A 19,839-nucleotide genomic window follows, 5' to 3' on the forward strand; every position below is an offset into this window, starting at 1 on the left:
ACCAGCAGTGGGTAGTGATCAGAGGGCTGCACCAGACTAGGGAGTATTTCTACTGTTCAGATATAGGGTTGCAGTGCAAGATTTACATAAATACTAGGAACCGGTTGTTAGGAAATCTGACACAGTTACGAAACCTGAAACAGTACCTGGGTGTTTATGGCTGTGTGTTTATAGAACAACTGTGCATTCATGCTCTGGTCACGGGACTTGGTGGAAGCACTGAGTTTCTCTCCTGACTTGCTACTTTGCCATGCAAGGGTCGTTCAACTACTCAGGACTTCAGCACTTCACTATTTCAAGCAATGGCACTCTCTTTCCTGTTCTGTAATTCTCTTAAGATTCAAGAATCAGAATTGCTGTGCGAATGGGAGCATTTATTATTTATTTTTTGTTCATTCTCTTCTGCAGAGTTTTTTTTTGTTGTTGTTGTTTGGTTTTTTTCTGTTTTGGTTTTTTTTGTTTTTTTTTTTTAGGGAAAGCAGCAATTTACCCAAAAGACTTTGTTGAAATGGTGCCTGTGCCGCTCGTTGATCACAGCAAGTGATTTTACTAGATAATTGATCTTGTACTTAAACTATAATTGTAAAATGCAATTGTAATGCACAAAATGAGATTAAAATGGATTTCAGAGTCCAGGTAGAAAACAAGCAGGCAGTGTCCTAGCCAGTCTGCCCTGGTTTGTTTAACTGTGTCTCTGTTGGGCTGAGGCATTGGTACTTACCTTGTAGGGATCTGCATCTGGGGCACTGCAGTAAGAACATCACCAGAACAAAGCGCTCTTAATTACTGAGATTTTAGTTGGAGAACTCTTATCATTAGATAAGGATTTTATCATGTAAGATAATGTAACGTAAAAGGTGTATTGCAAAATGGGGAGTATAGTGCCCTATTAGGTCACTGGTGTGTTAGAGAATTAAGATTTCAGGAAGCAGGCACGTGCTAAGTTCACGTGTAGCCATTAGTGGCTTGGGGAGGACCGAGGACCTTCCTCAGGTGCCCTCTGTCCTCCTTTCCCAGAGTAAAAGAGAATAAAAATCACCTTGCTAAGCCATTGGAATCTAGCTTGCAGTTTCTTGTCCAGAAATGAGCAGAGATAAAGATGGATTTAGTATTAGCCCTATTTAGGACTGAATGTAGCTATGTAGTCTGGGATGCAGCCACAAGAAGGCTACAGGAGCTATGACATTGCTCCGTCGGTTGTCTTCTATTTACCTGCCTCAGTGACTAAAAAACAAAATGTTGGAAATACAAAATCCAAACCATTTTACCAAGATATTTTTCTCCTTCCATCCTGGCAAGGATATCCAAGTGGTATTTCTTTAGGGTGCTCGCATGTTGAGGCTGCATTAAGTCTGCAGCTGAGTTTGGAGAAAGGTTAGCAAAATACATTGGTATTGTAAGTGCACAAGAGCACTTATGGCTGCCTGAATTGTTATCTGTGGATGGGAACCCTCCTTCTGTCTTGGGTGGTAGGAACTGGTGTTTTGGGGTTCACAAGGCTTCTGGGTTTAGCTGTGTAAGGTACATAGCTGTTGTGGTTAGTGGAAAAAAGGTATGTTATGGTAGGGAAGAAAGGGTGACATAACTTGAAGTGCTGAATATGGAAGACTGCGGTAAATTGGAGGATAGGAGGGAAGTGTTGGCTTCTAGATCTCTGAACTGAGAACGGAGAGGTGTAATACAAGAGTTACAGAGGAGTGGTGGCAGAAGGGAACAAGAGTCAGCAAGGCGGAGAAGGCAAGATGAAGAGCCCTGCAGGAAAGCAGATGCGAGCTGAAGCAACAGGAAGGAGGCAGCTCTCTCACTCACAGTATGGAGCAAATTCAAGGGGAAGATAGAAAAAGAAAGAAAAGTTGGGAGGGAGATTCAGGCAATTGCAAGCAAGTGCATCCAAAGTTTAGAGAAGCATGTCACTGTAGGAATGGGTAGCAGTTTTTCTGGTTTTCAATCATTTCCCTGTTTCTGCCTTCCTCTTTGTTTCCCTAGAGCCAGACTCTGATGGGGATCTCAGAGCAGCAGCTGGCAGTGAGTGGCTCAGGCGAAGTTACAAGTTGCACTTGTAATTTTTTCCTATCTAGATTTTTTTTTTTTTAACGTGCCTGCCAGGTGGTTCTAGTTGAGTAGGCTGATTCTGAAAGGCAGGATTCCCATTATCCCATACAGAAAGACTGATCTGCTAAAGTAGAGTGACACTTGCTTTAACTGGTGATAATTGCATGGTCCATGCTGGCAGATGTTGCATTTGTCTTGACCTTTCATTCAAGTGCAAAGACTAACGCTTTTGCAAGAGGAAAGCAGAGCTTGTTTGGAGCTGTAATTACAAGACTATAATATGTTTCACTGTACAATGGGAACATACCAGAAAAAGTCTCTGAAGACCTTTATTTGTTGGGTAGTGATAGTACCATAATAGAAGCTTAGTCTTTCCACTCCCACGTCAGTATTAATCTGTGATTAATTGGTAAAAGATCCCCAGATGAATGCACCCATGATAGATAGAGTGTGAAAAGTGAGCTTTTGTTTGTTTGCCTTTAAAATAATTTCTATCTATTTAACATTTCTGTTCCTCACTTAGTAATTGTGCCTGACATTAAATCTACCTATTCCACGAGCTTGTTTCATGGCTTTATGGCTCTTTTCTATCTTAATGACTGGAAAACATACAATACCCTAGTGTATCGCAGCATGGGAAACACCAGCAATCACTGGCTCTGTTTAATGGCTTCCACAGTACTTTTTCCTGAAGGATAGATGTTTATTATTTTATTTGCAAAAGAGAATTAAACAGCACAGCTAGACTTCATGAACTGTATTACTTAGAGGTGTTTCTGTTGCTAATGATTTTTTAAAAAAAATAAATAATTGTTTTGGTCCTTTGCAGGAGTTGGCAAGAAAGCACTGTACATTGCTTCAGCAGGGTGCTACTTGAGTGGTCATAGTGAATTGGAAATTGCTGTTGCACAGTGAAACTCAGTTGTTTATCTCTTTTCAGCCCAACACATTTTAAAGTCTGCGTGTATGTAAACTGCGAGACTTGGAGCAGCTGTTTAAAAAAAATATCCCTGTTTAGAAGACAGGCTAAGACAGGGTCAGTCAGTGTCTAAGGGCTGAAGCAGTTTTATCTGGGTGACAGATAGTTGGTAGTTGGCAGACCAACCAGAATAGAAAATGGGTGTATATTTGCAAGTCTGCATTGGATCTGGTAGTGGCTATTGGGTCAGTTTTCACCACTTGAAAATATGGTTGAGTTGGTGCTTTCCTGCTAGCCAGTCTAAGTAGCCCATTAGAGTACAGATTTTGGCTAACCTGGGCTAAGGCTGTAGTGAACTTCTTGTTAACTTTATGGATGTACCAACTTTACGTGGTAAAGCAACTGAGATGGGAAAGAGCACTTGGGTGTCTTGGAGTTCTTTAGAAATATCACTGATACTTAAATACAGGTATGCATGTATGCCATAACCCTTAAGGGAATATTTTTCAAGACCACTTTTTTTTGTTTAAAAATTATCACCCTTTCAATAACAAAACCAGCTGTTCTCAGTCATCTACTGACTGAAACCTCTGACAGGTATATTTCCAATAGTAGATCAATAAAGATAATGTGAGCTGGCATACCTCAGATAAAATCAGTTCTGGGAGCAGAGCAGAATGACTGGTTTCTGTGGCTTGTCTAAGAGCATATTTGCTCTGCATCATTTACTGAGTTGTGCAAGTATAGGTCTTGTCCTCCAGCTTGTTCATGTTTATTGAATTCTTAGCACATCCTTTTCAACAGATGCCTGTGTAAGTTCAGTCATGCTCCCTTGCAGGCATCTTCCTCAGCTAGACAGCAGTATTTGGGGAGCATTGATTTAATGTGAAGAAACCTCTGCTCTGTTTAATTTTGTCTTTAGGAATTTCACCCAGAAGTCTTCGACATCTAGGGCTGGATTTGAGACTATCACCTGATGGAGATGTTGCTTCAGGAAGACTTCTTGACCATAGATTCTCTTCACTACCATTTTTCCTTGTCGCACATAGCCTTGCTTTGTTTACCTCGCCTGTGTCCCTAGAAGGCCAAGCATAGCCCGCTTCCCCCCAAACCTCACACATACACAACGACAAGTCTTTGTACTTGCCAGCTTGTGTTGGTCTCTTTTTGTCATAGCTTGAGAACATGTCCCTGCCCACATTTTTCTTCCTCCTGTCTTCTATAGCTTCAATTAACTTTTTTTTTCCTTTTGCTATAGTTACACTGCCCTTGATGAAATCAGCTAGGTCCTTCCCTTGCAGCTGGAGTCAATTCTTAGCCATAGTGGTTCTGGCAGTAGTCCTCTCCAATGTTAGTCTTCACATAACCATTATGTCTGTATTTTGGGGGGTTTTTGTGTGTTTGTTTCTGTTATCTATGTAACAAAAGCTCATAGTAATCTCAAAAATCAAACTCAGCTGTGCAGTATTCACATCTGGCATGCAAGTCAATGGTAATTTAGGCCACGGCTATTCCAGACCTTAAACTGATCCTTGCTGATTTTTAATTTGGCCATCAGTCAAAATTGAGGGGTGTTCCCTGTTCACTTTTCCTCTTTTCTTCTGGAAGACTATTCTAATGTCTTCTAGGTACTCAGACTCCTACATACAGAGAATTTGAGAACACTGTATTGGCTTCTTCACGTTTTTAAGGGAGAAAGTGCAATTTATATCCATCAGCTGAGGCAGTGCCCAGGACTGTGTTGAGAGGCAACTGGTGTTTTAAGGAAGGGACTGCCTGCTTTTGTAAGCACATGCTGAAGTTTTTGCCTTTCCCTCTCTCTTCTCAACAAAAAGCTTTGAAGTTCTGGGGATGTGCTGTAGGAAGAAATGTTTGGGAGCGCAACAATCTCAAAGTGTGGGTATAGCACCTGGGTTCCCAGCCACCCAGGCTGACTTGATGTGGGCTTTAGTCACTGAATGCCGCTTGAATTGTAACAAACCACAGGCAGAATGTCTAAAACCAGTGTGTTATATCCAAACTGATCTAGGAGTAACTGCAGTTGCCTGGGTTTTTTATCTCTCAATTTGTTGTCTATGCAAGACTTCTGATCTCAAGCTATGTCTGATCAGTCAGTGCCAACAAGAACTGAAAGAGGGTGTTGTTGAAGTGTCTCTGTTAGGTTAAATTATCTTCAAGAGTAAATGTGAAAGAGGTTGGTTCCTAAAATCCCAGATGAAAGGATGCACTTCTAGAAGCTCTAATCCATCATAGATTGCATAGGAGAAAGTAGTAAATTTGCCGTTTTTCAGGGGGTTTAAATCTCAAACCAAATTGCATCCCAGCTTCACAGACTTAAAGGAACATAGATACTGTTCTGTAACCAACCATTATGACTTCCTTCATTTGTAATATTTGTTTAAAAGAAAGTATTTATTGTTTGATTTTATTCAGAAAAGCTTTTGCAGAGCAATTTCTAGGCTCCTACCAGTGGAGCTATCATGTCTGGTTATATTTGTGGTAAACTGATATTCAGAAACCAGGAAACCTTAAAAGTTGAAACATCTTGGTGAAACCTACAGTTTGTTTTGGTAGGACATAAGATTGTAATCCTTATCAGTCGTGGTCTGTGCACTGAAAAGCGAGTAACAGATCAATTCATCACCAATTTCAGTTTTGACAATTGCAGGGTCTGCATTTCCATCTTGTATGATATTTCCAGTTTAATTCTGAGTTCTGTGGTAAATAAGAAGTTCTGCAGTAATTCTGCTTTGTCTCCTGAAATGGCATGCATGTGTTTATTCACAATTGTTTCCGGACATCACTGCGATACTTTTGTTTTTCTTTAAGCAAGAACTTTCGGTTTTGGTGGTTGGATGTTTGCCTTTGGATGGAGATGAGGCAGGGCTGAGAAATATCCTTTCCAAAACAGATGCTCTCTGAGGAAAGGGCTTTGCAGTATTCATAGAGAGAAGAAATCATTGTTCTAGTATTTGCCAGTTTGTACTTCTCTTTCCTACGTGATTTTTTGCAAGGTAATATCTTGTTAGGCAAACAAAGCAATTTAGTGATTGTGATAAATCAGGCTGATGTCAGTAGAAGCAGCATCCTTAAAAGCCACAGCTGTAAGACTTTCTCCATGGAATTTGGTTTCTAATAGCAGGTTTAAAATATCCTCGTAACTGCTATTTGTTGCTGCAGTGATCCTGTTCTTCCTCTTTCAGAATGAGAAGGCTTTGGGGCATTCCGTGAGCCGCTCTAGTAACATCTCAAAGGTATGTTCCTTGCTATAACTCAGTCTTTGATAGACTCGGGGTTACTGGGATTGCTTTCATTTCAAAACTGGGGTGATATGCATGACAATGTGACTAGTAGAAAATGCTTGTTATGCCTGTGTGTCATTGATAGTCACTCCTGAAACATTAGAACTCTCTGGTGTTTCGAAGACTCTCTCTACAGGTCAAATGAAATGGAAGCTACAGTAGGTTTTCTCTTTCACATGGTCAGCCTCCTTAGCTTGGTAGGAGCAAGATAGATGACAGATGCCTGAGATCTTATCTTGGAGAGAAAATTGCTCCAAAAACATCAATCAAGTATGTTATTTCATACCATAAGCTGTCTGATGTAATGTTATCTGTAAGATATGTATAGCCGTGCATCCCGAAATAAGTATTGGATATGTGGTTAAACATTATTTTATTGTCACTTCAACACTGAATTATGGTTAGTGCCATGAAATGCATTGTTATCATGACATGACTGTGTATTTTAAAATGTTTGCTATTACAGGCCCTGATCCTGTAAGGGAAGCATGATGCTCTACCCAGTCTAGTCACACTTCAGTATAGCCAATGGACACATTGAAAGCACAGTTGCTTTGTTATGCTACTCAGAAAAAAGTATCTTCTGTCCAAGCTAACTTACTACAATGCATCCCCTACTCCGAGTTCTGCATTACAAACAAGAAAGATTTTTAATTAGCCAGAAGCCTGACACCTTTTTTCTTACACAAGTACAATTGCTTAAAGCCTTCATGCAAGCAAGGCTGTACTGGTTGACCAGTGTTTCTCATGGGGTGTGTAAGCCTCAACCCTTTGTTGCCCCTGTTGATGTTGCTGGTAGTAGTGACTTTTAAAGAGAGACATAATGAGTCATTATGGCTATGAGGAGCTCAAGTCCCTTTTTTCTATTCTGAGTACTTCAGGAAGCTATTCATGCCTATCTCCAGCAGAGGAAACGGTGACTTGCATTTAATTTATGGTTTATATGGGCACAGACAACTTTCACTTTAGAACAGATAGACAAGATTACTGGATGTCTTAAATAGCAGGGCAACTGTCCAGTATACAAGGTATTGACCAAGCTGAAGGTGTCGTTATCATGGAGTGATGCGGGATTGTGTTTTGCATTCAGCATTAGAAAATGTGCATTCACAGAAAGGGGCTTGAAATAAATACCATGTGAGTATAACTTCTCATCTGTGCTTTTCTAAAATGGGACTGTGCCTGTTCATTCTTACCCTGGCTCTTCTCTTCTTAGGGATCCTTAATTGGATTTTCAGACATTGTTCAGCAGAGATGGTAGTTTTATCATCACGTATCATTGTACTTTTCACAGAATATCTGAAATTCAGCACAACAAGCCCTTCAGCAGTAGCAGTTTGGTACCCATTAGAAGCTGCATGGTTCATTCTTAATTTATCGAGAACTGGTAGTGTGTCAGTGTAGTGGGAAGGACCTTGCACTCTGGCAAAGCTCTCCCTGGGAGTGGTGTCAAGTGAGACATCAATATTTGCATTCATCTTGAAACTCTGAAACGTTTGACATGGTTGCTGCGTTTTGCAAAAGCTGAAGTTCTCAAGGGGAGCAAAAGTCAACTCTGACAGTTCAATGGGTGAGACTTTTTAGTTGCAAACTTGAGCTTCACAGAGGTATTGATGTTATTGCTGCTCCTCTGTCACCTCTGTGTCTGGTCCATCCTCTGCACTTCCTCCATTCCGGAGACAGCTTCTAACAAGGGCATTGCTGAAATCAGTCCCCTGATTTGCCTCATACATCCAAACGCTACCTTGCACATCCAGGCAGTTCAGTGCTAAGCTCCAACAATTTATTTGCAGTCTACAGGTGGGTTGGCTGTGGCAAGGAATTTGTAGGACAAAACAGGAAAGAATATAGTATTTGGATGCTGCGTGGAAGCTTAAGTACATGGAAAATTTTTCCTTAGTTCTGAGGTTTAACAGGAAAGTGCCTTTTACTTTTGTGTAGAATAGTATAACAAACTGGCCGATAAGGCAGATTGAATACATGGAAAGGAAAAAGTGTGGAAATGCTTGGCTGCCTGTATAGCCCTTTCTGAAATCCTCAGTTTGTTGATACTACACCATTTTAAGGGGAGCTATTTGACCAAAGTTGAGTTTAATCAGTTATATGCTTCATCTCCAAAGATGTTGTGTGTGTGTGTGTACAGAAATAATGATTACGCTTCCTGCAAATGACTGTTTCAGCTATTATTTTTCCACCCAAATCTAGCTTATAGCGTAGCAATGTAGCAAATCTGCTACAAATGCTTGGCACTGACACTTACTTCAAAGCCTTTCTGATGCTGATATGTCATTATGAGCCCGCTGTGATTATTACAGTGTGTCTTTCCACTGCTCTCAGTTGCACAGTGCAATACAAGTGGAAAGGAGCTGAGTCACAACTCAGCTTCTAGCCAAGAGAGGATGCTGTGTTAGTCAGTCTGACCAAGGAATCAGTGCCCTAGGGCTAAAAGTGATCAAGGAGGGAGGCAGACAGATGGTGCCACTGAAAATGAGATCAGCTGGTAGAGGTAGCAGGACCTCTCCAAACATAGACCCCAGGTGCTGGGGCCAGGTGGAGCTGTCCCTTGGCAGGAAGGGGCAAAAAGGCAGTTCTCCAAGAGATAGAAGAGGCTGAAGACATGCTAGTACATGTGGCCAGGCCAAGAAAAAACAATCACGTGAATACTTGGCTAGGGGTGAAGGCCAGAAGCAGCCGAAAAAGGAGTAGGGAATAAGATGTAGGAGGATCTTTGTAATGCTGCCATTAGGTTTTGTGCAGTCTGTTGCATGCTGGGGGATGTGGCATTCCTCTAGGCCCTTCTTTTCTTTTATTTTTGTGTATATTTCAAACACTTCTTTTAAATCTTCTCCACATGAAACGTTTGAATTTCTGGAGTCTTTTCTATGTTTGTTTTGAAGTAAAAAAATACAGTGTTGAAGGCAGGTTGAATTGATATAGTCATGGGAGTTGGACACAGGCCAGTTCCCAGCTTGCCCTGTTCAAGCACAGTGATGCTGATTGGAGTACCCCCGATTGGCACAGCATTATACAGCCCACATCCACATCTCAACCGTTTACCCAAAGTCAGCATTTTTGCCACGAAGCCACCATTCACTGGTAAGTGCCTTCATCATACAATCCACACAGAGAAATAATTAAGCTTTGTAGAAGCTTCATCCTCTAAATATAGACGAAATTGACCCTAAAACACATCTAGTCACTGAGAACAGCTAAAAAAGGGATTTTCACAGCGGTGGTGATTCATGCCCTCTGCTTTTAGATAAAGGAATTGTGCTTACAAGCAGATTAAACAAGGTCACTAACAAAGCTGGTCTGTAAACAGTTGTCCTCAAATTAGTGATATTGTTTAGCTTTACAGTGTCTGATATATCTTGAAACTGATGATGAGACATACAGAAATATCTTCCGGTCATCTGTGTGCTGTTCCTGTCATCTAAGTGCTCTGGAGGGCTGATTTTAGTGTAGTGGGGAAACACTTTGTAGTCTTATTTTTGTGGCCCTCTAAGGGGTAAACTTTGTAAATGCTAATACTGTGATCAGACCAAAGGAATCAAAAGTGCACTCCTTAAAAAATGTAAATGCTTTGTCTTTCTGAAGGCCTGTACAGTTTTATCTTTGGAGCAGAAGCACACTGTAAAGTATTAAATTATTCTTGGGCTGAATGGCAGCCAGTGCAGATGCAAAGTGGGTAGCCTAAGCTTGCTATGAAATTTAAAATCCATTTGGGCTGTTCATCAGCTTGGAACAGATTTAGAAAAGCACATGAATAAACACGTTCACTGTTGCCTGAAGCTTTGATGGATTCAGTGAGCATTCGTTCGTAGAAAAGCAGTCCAGGTTTTTCAGATGCAGAGTTTAGCTGTCCTGCCGTCTATCAGATGACCAAGGCTTACTGAAAAGAACTCCCGTGTGAAACTGTTCGGCTCAGGTACATGAGCCTGGGGGTAGGGAAACTTAAAAAGATGGTAAAAAATAAATCATTCTACAGTGCTATTTGGTGAAAGGAAAAGACAGGAAAAATTGTATAGCGTGAAGATTAAGGTATGCTCTTCTCCCCACCTGCAAGAGCAAGTAATCTCATGCTGGGGCGTGGTGCAGTCATGTTTGTAAGGAGTGCAGTAGTCCCCTTTTGCTATGATAAATCCCCTCTCCTGGGGCTGGATTATTACTTCATATGGGTATGAGGGCACTCAGTGAAGGAGGAACCTGCAGGAGTCTCCTTTCCTCTTTTGTTCCCTCTGTCCATTCAGGGTATTTTGAGAAAGATTTTAAAGTCAAAGGGCTGTATTTTTTTTCCTTCTTCTTCTCCTGGCAGAACCTGTGTCATTGTTACTGGGTTTAGTCAACATTAATGCTGTGCTATTGGAAGGTTGATTACACTTGGGGAGATTTTGAAAGGATCAATAGCCTCCTTTCTCTAGTGCCTTCAGCTCTGATATCTATAGAGAAAGTTCCTACCAGAAACCTCCTTTAGATTTCTTTAGGAACAATGAGGGGAAGCTGACTTCAGTTTCACTCCTGGTTTCTAGATATAATTTTAATTATGGTCATATGTGTTATATAAAGTATGGAACAAAGTTTTTCCAGCAACTGACTGCTGGTTCTTATTGAATTGTTGCCAAAATTACATATGGTGGAGTTGATAATCCTGAAAATTTCAAATACCTGTTGCCCACATCTTTTCTTTTTTTCGCCAGTTTTTTTTAACCACTCTCCGTTCTAATAAGGCATCTTATCCCAGCTAAAGACGCTTGATTTTAATATGCGCTGGAGGCAAAATGGCATGAATCTGGTAGGGAGAATTTAATGGAGAAGACCAGAAGTTACCAGTGTTTGATCCTGCCATGTTGGTATTTAGGAAAAGCTTTCACAATCAGCCTGTCAGCAGGGTTGTCTGCCCTTCCCAACATCCAGTCTGTGTGCAGGTGGCCTGTTCTGGCTGTCTCAGGTGTCAGGTTAGTACACTTGGCATGGCAGGTTGATCTCGTTACACTGCTGCCTGGGTGTGCTAGTTGAGCTGGAGTCCTCCTTTGGCACCCGTGCAGTGAAACAACCACGTCTGTTCCACAGATGAGCTTTGGAGACTTTCCAGCTGCAGTGCACTTTAGCAAGAGCCATCATCCAGCATGTACGTGGAATACAGCACTTGCTCAAAGCATAAAAACACAAATATGTGGCATCCTGGTGGATGGCTGGAGCCAAGCAATTATATTTGTTCTGCAGTGGCTCGAGAGAAATGATGGACGTGTCCCTTGGCTTTTATCGAGACCTCCCTGCCTGCCTTCAGCCCAGGCTCAGGACTTCTCAGCACAGCAGGCAGAACGGAATTTGCCACTGTGGATGAGACCGGGCTGGGGCTGCCCCTGTCAAAGGGAGGAGAGGTGAGTGGGTCAGGGGTGGCACACACAGAGTCAGATTACCTGGGTCTCTTCATAGTTTCCTTTCTGTTTCTGAAGACTAGCCAGGTTAGCTATGGAGCGCCTTGCAGTGGAACTTTGTGCCATTTTTTCACAAGGCCCCCATTGCTGTTGTTTTCTTTCCTAGATCACTGTCTATACATAGGTCCAGCCAGAGGAACAGGTATGCGGTGGTTGGTCTTGGTTTCTGTGGTGTAAACTAAGGAGGGAGAAGAGCCTGGGGCTTTCTCTGCCTCTGGATTTGTACCATGTGAGATAAGTGTCTGCCATGTCCATGTCTAGCAGCAGCCTTGCCTTCTTAATACATATTTAAATAGGATCTGTGTGAGAGAGATAAAATATCTCTTTGGCAATGAGTTCTTCTAAAACACAGGGTGTGATAACCGTCCCTCTCATTCTGTCTTTCCCGTGTGCTTCTGCCACATTTGTCATTGTGATGTGTTAATACCAGGAGAGACAAATCTGATTCGAACAAAACTCCCAGTGGCCCATTGTAGATCGTAGCAGTGTGATCTTGGTGCTGAAAAAGCATCGTAGTGCAGGGGGATTGCTTGGGTCTGGGGGGATTAAAGGCCTCAATCGCTAGCACATAGGTCTAGGGTTCGTCATTGGAGGTGATATTCCTTCATGCAAAGGGCATCAAAGTCCACAGAGATTCACCAAGTGATTCTGGGGTTAGAACAGTCAAATACTGGCTGTCAAGGTTTGGACTGTCCATCACATAATGAGCATAGCAGAAACCTCCTATGACAAGGAGTGCTTTAAAACCTACTACTGCTGTCGCCATCATAAGTAGCGAGTTCAACTGAAGGTGCTGCTGCTGGGGCATTAAGAACGCTGTGTGTGTGTGTGCCAGAAGTGACAGAGCGGTGAAGGCTTTGATTGCGTATTTTCCTAGCCTCTTCAGAGGTGAGACTTGTGTGGGAGCAACGTCAGAGCTCCAAGCTAGCTAGATCCACCTCTCTGTTGCATTCACCCATCACGTTGCCTCTTCTTTGCCCTGTTCTGGTGCAAGGCTGCTAGTGTTTTTTTCTTTTCTGTGGCACGTCTCTGCCTGATAGCTGCTGTATCTAAGTAAACCCAGGTGAGCTGTGTGGACGGGTGGGTGTCAGCTGCCTATACTTCTGCTGACTAGCAGAACTTACTTCTTGGGCTCTTGGCAGCTTGCATTTCACTGTGGTCTTAAGAGTGAGTTGTGCTTTGCCATTAGAGGCTTGTTGCTGTAACCAACTGATGTTCTTCTGGCAGCTGAAGCTAGGGAAGTGACTGGCATTAAACAAGCTCAGTAAAAGAAGAGCTTAGTTTTACCTCCCTGCACTGTCCTAATCTGGTTTGCAGTGCAACTGTGTAAATAGTTTCAAGGGCAAAAGGAATGGGAGGAAAGGAGGACGGACTGAGAGACTGGAGGCTCATTGAACCGTGGCTTTTGGTGGTAGCCACGGCTTATGTTAGTTCAAACCAACTGTGGGGCGTAACTTCTTCCAATGTTTTGTTTTTCCACTTTGTGATGTCTTTCCAAATGTGTTAACTTCTGTTCATATTTCAGTTGCATTTGCACGATGTATAGAGATGGAGCAAAGGACCTCCTGTATTGAAGCAGAAAAATGGGAGGAAAAGGAAATGTGCCTCAGATGTGGGTTTTTTGCAAGCTGTCCTGAGCAGTGCTGGCGTTTAGAAACAGAATAATGCGTTTGAAATGCAAATGAAATCCCACAATTTCTTGTTTGTCTCAGCCTTCTTCTTTCCCAAGTGGCAGGATTTTGTCACTGTCTTGGTGCAAGGCTATTGGATCAAGAAACCAATAACATGGTTTTGGAAGGGAAATTTTGGATCATTGAATCTAGTCATCTCCTATTAGACTGTCACATCATATATACCACTGTCTTTTTTGGAAAGCTTCATGACTAAAGTGAAAGAGTAGAGAGATTGGATTCATTCTAAGCAGGTTACCTTCTGTGATTTGTTCATAACATAAAAGCTGAGACAGATCTATTAATTGATTTGTGACTTAAGTTCCAACAATATATGTCTCTGTTTCCATGGCAGAATGCAACATGTTGTTTTAGTGGTTCAATATTTTGTTTTTAGAAGATTGCTAATTATGTCTTTTTAAATAATTCATTGTTTAAGTCTTATTAATTTTCATTTGCATAATTATAGCAGCAGATTATAGTGTGTCAGGTCTTTCACTAACTTGTCAGTCTAGAAAGTAACTACTGCACAAACCCTTTTTAAAAGACAGGATTTGAAGTCATAAATGTACCTGCTTTTAGAAGAGGTTAAGCATCAAACAGAGAGAAAATTTCCAAGTAATACCTGAGTTCACCTCACTTTATGATCAGCATGCTATACCATTAGCGTGTGCAAGTGGTGTAAAATGTAAAGAACCATAGTTTCCAGGATAAAGCCAATAATTGATCTTTAAGTCTTTAATTTGTTTTGTCACAGTCATAATATAGTTCAGTTTGCTTTCTGGACCAAGGTTATTCTCCTGGTTTTTATTCTATACATGTACGTAGCTGGGTAGGATGGGAAATAAGTTACAGTGTCTTGCTGTGGATCAAGAGGTGTGTGTTTAAACGAGTCTTGCAGACCCAGCTGTAAGTGGATACATGTTTTTTTCAGGCTCAGTGCACCTGTGGCATCCCGATGTGAGGCCAGACACATTGCTCTCTTTAGTGCTGTTGGCTGGGGAAATAAAACCTTAACAGACGAATCTGGTAACACGGAAGATAATGGTCGGATCTGTATTTATAAAGCAGCATGTGTATCCTGCTATAACCATCTTCTCTTGCAAAGAAAGGAGGGTACATTGCGTGATAAGGAACTTTGCTTTTCTTATAGAAGTGTAAAAGCCTGCAGCAGTCTTGTTTAAATATTCCATAGGGGCTTTTAACAGATTAAGTATAGAATTGAAGAGACCTGAGACAGATATTGTGTGTGTGTTGCACCATGACAGAGATCATCAAAGCAGTGATGACTGAGCTAGATCTGGCCTCTCAAGCCGAAGTACAGGCCTGGGCACAGTGTGCTTCTGTGGCAACACACTTTGCACGACCTGAGGTCCCTCCTAGTCTGCCTTTATGTACTTGCCTAGCCCAGGTCTGTGCTGGTTGTGCTGCTTTTTGCACAATCCAGTGTGGTGTTGACACTTTCATTGTTCTGCCGATTGCATAGTTCCTTCCTGGGTATCAGGCTTTGCTTTGCAGATCAAAAGAGCTGTAAAACCTTTGTTTGAATTTTGAAATGCAAGCAGTGTTTTGTAGAGGTGGGTGAGCGGCACAGCCGCTGTGGAACAGTTGCAGAACATAGGAGAACCGGGTTTAAAGATTCACTGTTACGAGGTTATCAGTGCAGCTCTCCTCCTTGCCAAAACCTCTAAGAAGAGTCGAGAAGTTTCTGCTAGTGACCCACAGAATATAGTAGCAGAAAAGGACTAGAATAATAGCCCATCAAGTCCCAGCCCTGAGACAACGATCATTCTTACTGTGTTGATTTTAGAGGCTTCTCTATTAAGTGTTAAATATGCCGAGAGCTTAGCTTTATCTTTTTGAGTTAGTTCAGTTGAATTTGAAATCTTCAGTTATTTTATATCTCACTGTGCTCTTGTTGGGTTTTACAAATGTGACTGCTGCCACACCTCTTCTCCAGGTAGGTGGAAGACCCTGTTGGAGTAAGAGCAGGATGAAAGGTCTGGGAAAGTATGAAGAGTACTTCAGGGAATGGTTTGGTTTGGTCTGGTCTGGCAGATGGTGCTCATGTGCATATGCTAGTATGGAAAATAAGTCCCCAGATAGTGTCTGAATTACTGATGGTTCTGTCTTGTGGGGGGGGGGCGCTGGGGGGGAAACCAACCAAACAACAAAAAACCCAACCAACCAAACAAAAAAAACCAAACCTAGCCTCTAATCTCTTGTCATCATTATAAGTGGAAGGATTAGCTATTCTGTAGTAGCTAAATTCCGACTAGTCTGTACACACACCTCCATCTAATTATTCTAATTATTGTAGCATTGCTCATTTCCTGAGCTATTGTTCTGTGCAATGTTTGACAGCTGGCAGGTTCCGCTCCAGAGATGGCTGCATTTGACCTTGGGGGGAAAATGTTTCTGTTCTGCTTACTACTTTTCCAAGGATGAGGCTGTGTGACCTCCCTTTTTAGCATTTTACAGTAAAGCAACTAGCCCTTGAATATCTGATAGAGAGTGATATCTGACTCCATATGCTGTGTTTAATCTGAAGAGAATTGCTGTGCAAACCAAATTCTTCCGATTTATGACTTGCTTTTTGTTTTTGTGTTTTTTTAAATTTCACTGCAGGCTGGAAGTCCAACCGCTGTCTCTGCCCCTCATAGCTTCTCTCGGACTTCTGTTACACCATCCAACCAGGACATCTGCAGGTAGAGTGTGTTGTTTGCATGACTACAGTGAGGCCCGTGTGAGGGGGCAAAACCAAGCAAAACAAAAACTGAAAAAGCGCATGTATGGGGAAATAAGCAATGTGGGGTTCCCATTTGAAGTGTCCTGTTTGTTTGACTCAACTGCTGCCTAACATTGCTTCATTGAATCCTACTGACTGTTTGGCCCCTCTGTTTGCCATTCCCACACTAGCCGTAATTCTCATCTCCTCACTTTTAATTATGTGTCTTTTCTTATGTAATTGTTTTTTACTTTCTGTGCTTTTATTCCACTGTTCTGCATGCAGTTCCAGTGCAGTGTTTTCTGAGTGTTGTCATCACAATCCAGTGCAGTCTGCTGTTGTCTTGAAAAATCCTCACTGCCAGAGCCCTCTGACACAAGGGGTCACTGTGACAGTAATCTCTCAGGACACACTGCATGCAGCAAAGAGAAACTCCCGTGGGCAGGATCGGGGACAGGCACTCAGGTCTGCTAAGAATGTAAAGCCCACCCGCACCCTGAAATTCTCCAGGTCCCTCAATGACGTGGACCAGAAGGCACAGAGCACCAGTGAGTGCTTTAACTATGTGGACCGAACACGCTCAGAAGGCAAACTGATCCCGACTCAAGAGCAGTGTTTAAGGATTAACAAGTTTAATCTTAAAGAGAGGAAACCACTAAACCTCAGGCCTCTTTCTTTTAGCAATTCTAAGCACTCCTACATCCCTTCCCTTTCCAACTACTCAAGTGCATCGGGAGGAGCAGAGAACCACAGCACTGTGCATATCCCTTTGCTGGAGGACAAAGTGGACCACGACACCTCAAGGAGCAAAAAACTGTTGCGTTACCTTTTTTCCTTCTCCCACACCTCCAGCACCAGCAGCCTGCATAAATTCCATGAGCTGGAGAGCTATTCCAGTCACTTCCAAGCTGAGAAGTCCTCCAGCATGCTGGTGGAAAGCACGGACTTCTGCTCTGATGACATGGGAGACGATGACGTCTTTGAGGACAGCACCTCAGTGAAACTGAAAACAAAAGAGCAGCGGGCGCCACTCTGTTCAGTTGAGAAGGACAGTGACCTTGACTGCCCTTCCCCCCTCTCAGAAAAATTCCCCCCTCTCTCCCCTGTGTCCACATCAGGGGATACCTGCAGGTTGGTTTACCAGAGAACCGCCTACCTCTGAGCTCTCCTATGTGCGGTGGTGACCGTTCTGCTTTCTCCTGCCTTTGTGCTGTTTCTGTCTTTTCTTTCACCCTGTCACGTTGCTTTAATATGTGCGATTTGAAGCATGCAGTCTTCTCTCTGCTGTCCTGCACCCCTCTAATGCACTTAACAAGGCTACTAAGCGAAATAATTTCCTTTGGAGTCAAATAAATTCTCTTGCAATTTGTTTCAAGTTTGGGGTTCTGAGACGGTATTTTTCTCTTATCAGTGCCCAAACTGGGAATATCATGAGAGAATCAGCTACGCATATTAAAGGCCAAACTGAACATGTCTTAGCTTTTGATGAGCAATGTGTTGTCCTGACAGTCACTGCTGGTTTGGTCAGAGGGTGGGTAGTCAGGAGGAAACAGACTGTTTGAAAATTGCTCCTGAGATCAGGTCAATATAGCTTAAGATATTTTTTTTTTTTTACATCTTTTCCTCATAGTTTGTATCCCACCACACTCTTTTATTTGTAAATGGCTTTCTGGATGCCTTAGTCGAAAAGGGCTATCTGAGCACTGAGTGTTAGTGGTGGACCTGTGTGATGTCCATAGTATGAGGTACAAAAAGGATGGGTGTCCCTATTTCAGCTACAGAGGATTAATCATGTGCACAGGTGGTGGCAACAGCCAGCCATGGACTGTCTTCGTGGTGACTTGTCTGCAGGTCTGCCCCATCCCAGCTCCAAAACGTGGCTGAAGAGCAGGAGTCACCAAGTACAGGAACAAATGTCCCATCACTCTACCTACCATTTTACTATCCTAATCTTTCTCCTCCCTGACAGCACTTTCTGAAGCTGGCTTTGTTACTACTTGCCAATATTATTTGATTTCCCCCCTCATTACAGCAAAATTTTGTTCTGTACTGGCTTGTCATCAACAAGATGCTGTTGTAATCCACCCACTCCTTCATTTCCACTTGCCAGCTATCAGCAAGGTCACAAAAGGCAAGATGCTACACATCAGTAAGATATTTCAGTAATAGACAGGGATGGCAGTGTGCCAAGAGGTACTTCACATATGCTTAGTAACTTGTATTAATTCCCTGAGCTCTTTACCCATCCCCCTTTCAATTCATGGCCCCTTCCACATGGTTAGAAAGATTTAGTGATGTTTGATGCAGCCCAAGGGTTGTGTATAAGTTGAAGCTGGAAGTAAATGCCAGCACCTGGTAGTAAAGCAATATTGCGTGTCCTTGCTGTCTGCACAGTTAGGCTGTGAGGTAAACGAGGAATTTTGCAGAGCTGATGCTTCCTTAGTAGCTCTTGCAAAATAAGAACTGGAGAGCAAAACCATTAGCCTCCTTTGGAGTAGGTGTATTTTTGGGAGATTCAGTGCATTGCACTGTGGATCTACCTCTTAGCAATTGGCACTAGAAATAATAATTTATCTTGCACAAAATGCAGACTCTCTAAATTAACTCTTCGTGATACTGGGGTGGGCTGTTTCACCATTGGTTTGGGAATTTTGTGTTATCTTCTGTTTCAGATCGTAATCCATGAGTAGCTGTACCTCTCTGTGCATATTTTGTCTTGGGAAGTGCTGTCTGATCTGTTTAAATGCTATTTTCAGTTAAGTGCTATTGTTCTAGATGAAGCGTTGTCATTTCTTAACCTGTTTTTTCTTTGGGTACTGCATTTCTGTCAGGCTCTGTGTGTCCGCCTCATCTGTTAGAAAGCAGCTGTCTAGTTAGCAGTGTCTGTGCTCAATTATTTTGTGCCTGTATATATGCTTGCGCAGCAAGGGAGTTCTTTAAATTTAGCTTTTTTGTGGAACACATTCCTTTGATATGTATGTATGTCTCAGGATCCTCAATGGATAACCATGTGTGATCACAGATATTACATGCCTTTTCCACATCCTTTCTGCTTCCTCTCTCCTAATGAGCAGCTTTGCTTCTGATTCAGGATATGTCACTGTGAAGGAGATGATGAGAGCCCTTTGATTACCCCCTGTCACTGCACGGGAAGTCTTCATTTTGTGCACCAAGCCTGCCTGCAGCAATGGATCAAGAGCTCAGATACACGAAGCTGTGAATTGTGCAAGTACGAGTTCATCATGGAGACAAAACTGAAGCCTTTGCGAAAGGTAGGCACAAGACCTGCTTCCCCAAGGAAATGCTTTGTTAAACACAGATCCACTCTGAAAAGAGGCAGTCCTTGCCCATGAGCCCACAGCATCCCCCATGTACATATCATGTTTCTGTGGCTCCTTAGTAAGTCTGGTCAGTTTTGTATAGGTGCAAAAGGATTTAAATTAACACTCAGCCTGGCAAATTTAACATCAGTGGAATTCAGCTCTGAGAGTTACCTGTTGTAGCCTGGCAGCTCTCTGTATGTAAGTATACATCCATACACACACATACATGCGTGCAGCAACCTGATTTTTTTCTTTACAGTTATATTTCAGAGCCGATGCACAAAGGTATTTGCTCTGCAGTTATCCACTTTTTTTTTTTAAATACAGAGTTTTGTATTACTATTACCTGCTTTAGTTTGCTGCTCCAAGATCCACAAGGCTTTTCACAGAATCACAGAATCATAGAA

The 19,839-nt window shown here is 42.3% G+C and overlaps 1 protein-coding gene across 1 annotated transcript; it reads left to right on the forward strand.

The window, feature by feature from the left end:
- Positions 1 to 6,174: 6,174 nt before the first annotated feature.
- Positions 6,175 to 19,381, forward strand: LOC104458559 (probable E3 ubiquitin-protein ligase MARCH10; the record flags this gene model as incomplete). Its single annotated transcript, XM_010088068.1, has 4 exons — positions 6,175 to 6,225; positions 16,010 to 16,089; positions 16,395 to 17,240; positions 19,201 to 19,381. Coding segments are annotated over 4 exons (1,158 nt in total), but the record flags the coding sequence as incomplete, so codon positions are not given.
- Positions 19,382 to 19,839: the final 458 nt, after the last annotated feature.

Source organism: Pterocles gutturalis, unplaced genomic scaffold (assembly GCF_000699245.1).
Source record: "Pterocles gutturalis isolate BGI_N339 unplaced genomic scaffold, ASM69924v1 scaffold51016, whole genome shotgun sequence".
Taxonomy (NCBI): Eukaryota; Metazoa; Chordata; class Aves; order Pterocliformes; family Pteroclidae; genus Pterocles; species Pterocles gutturalis.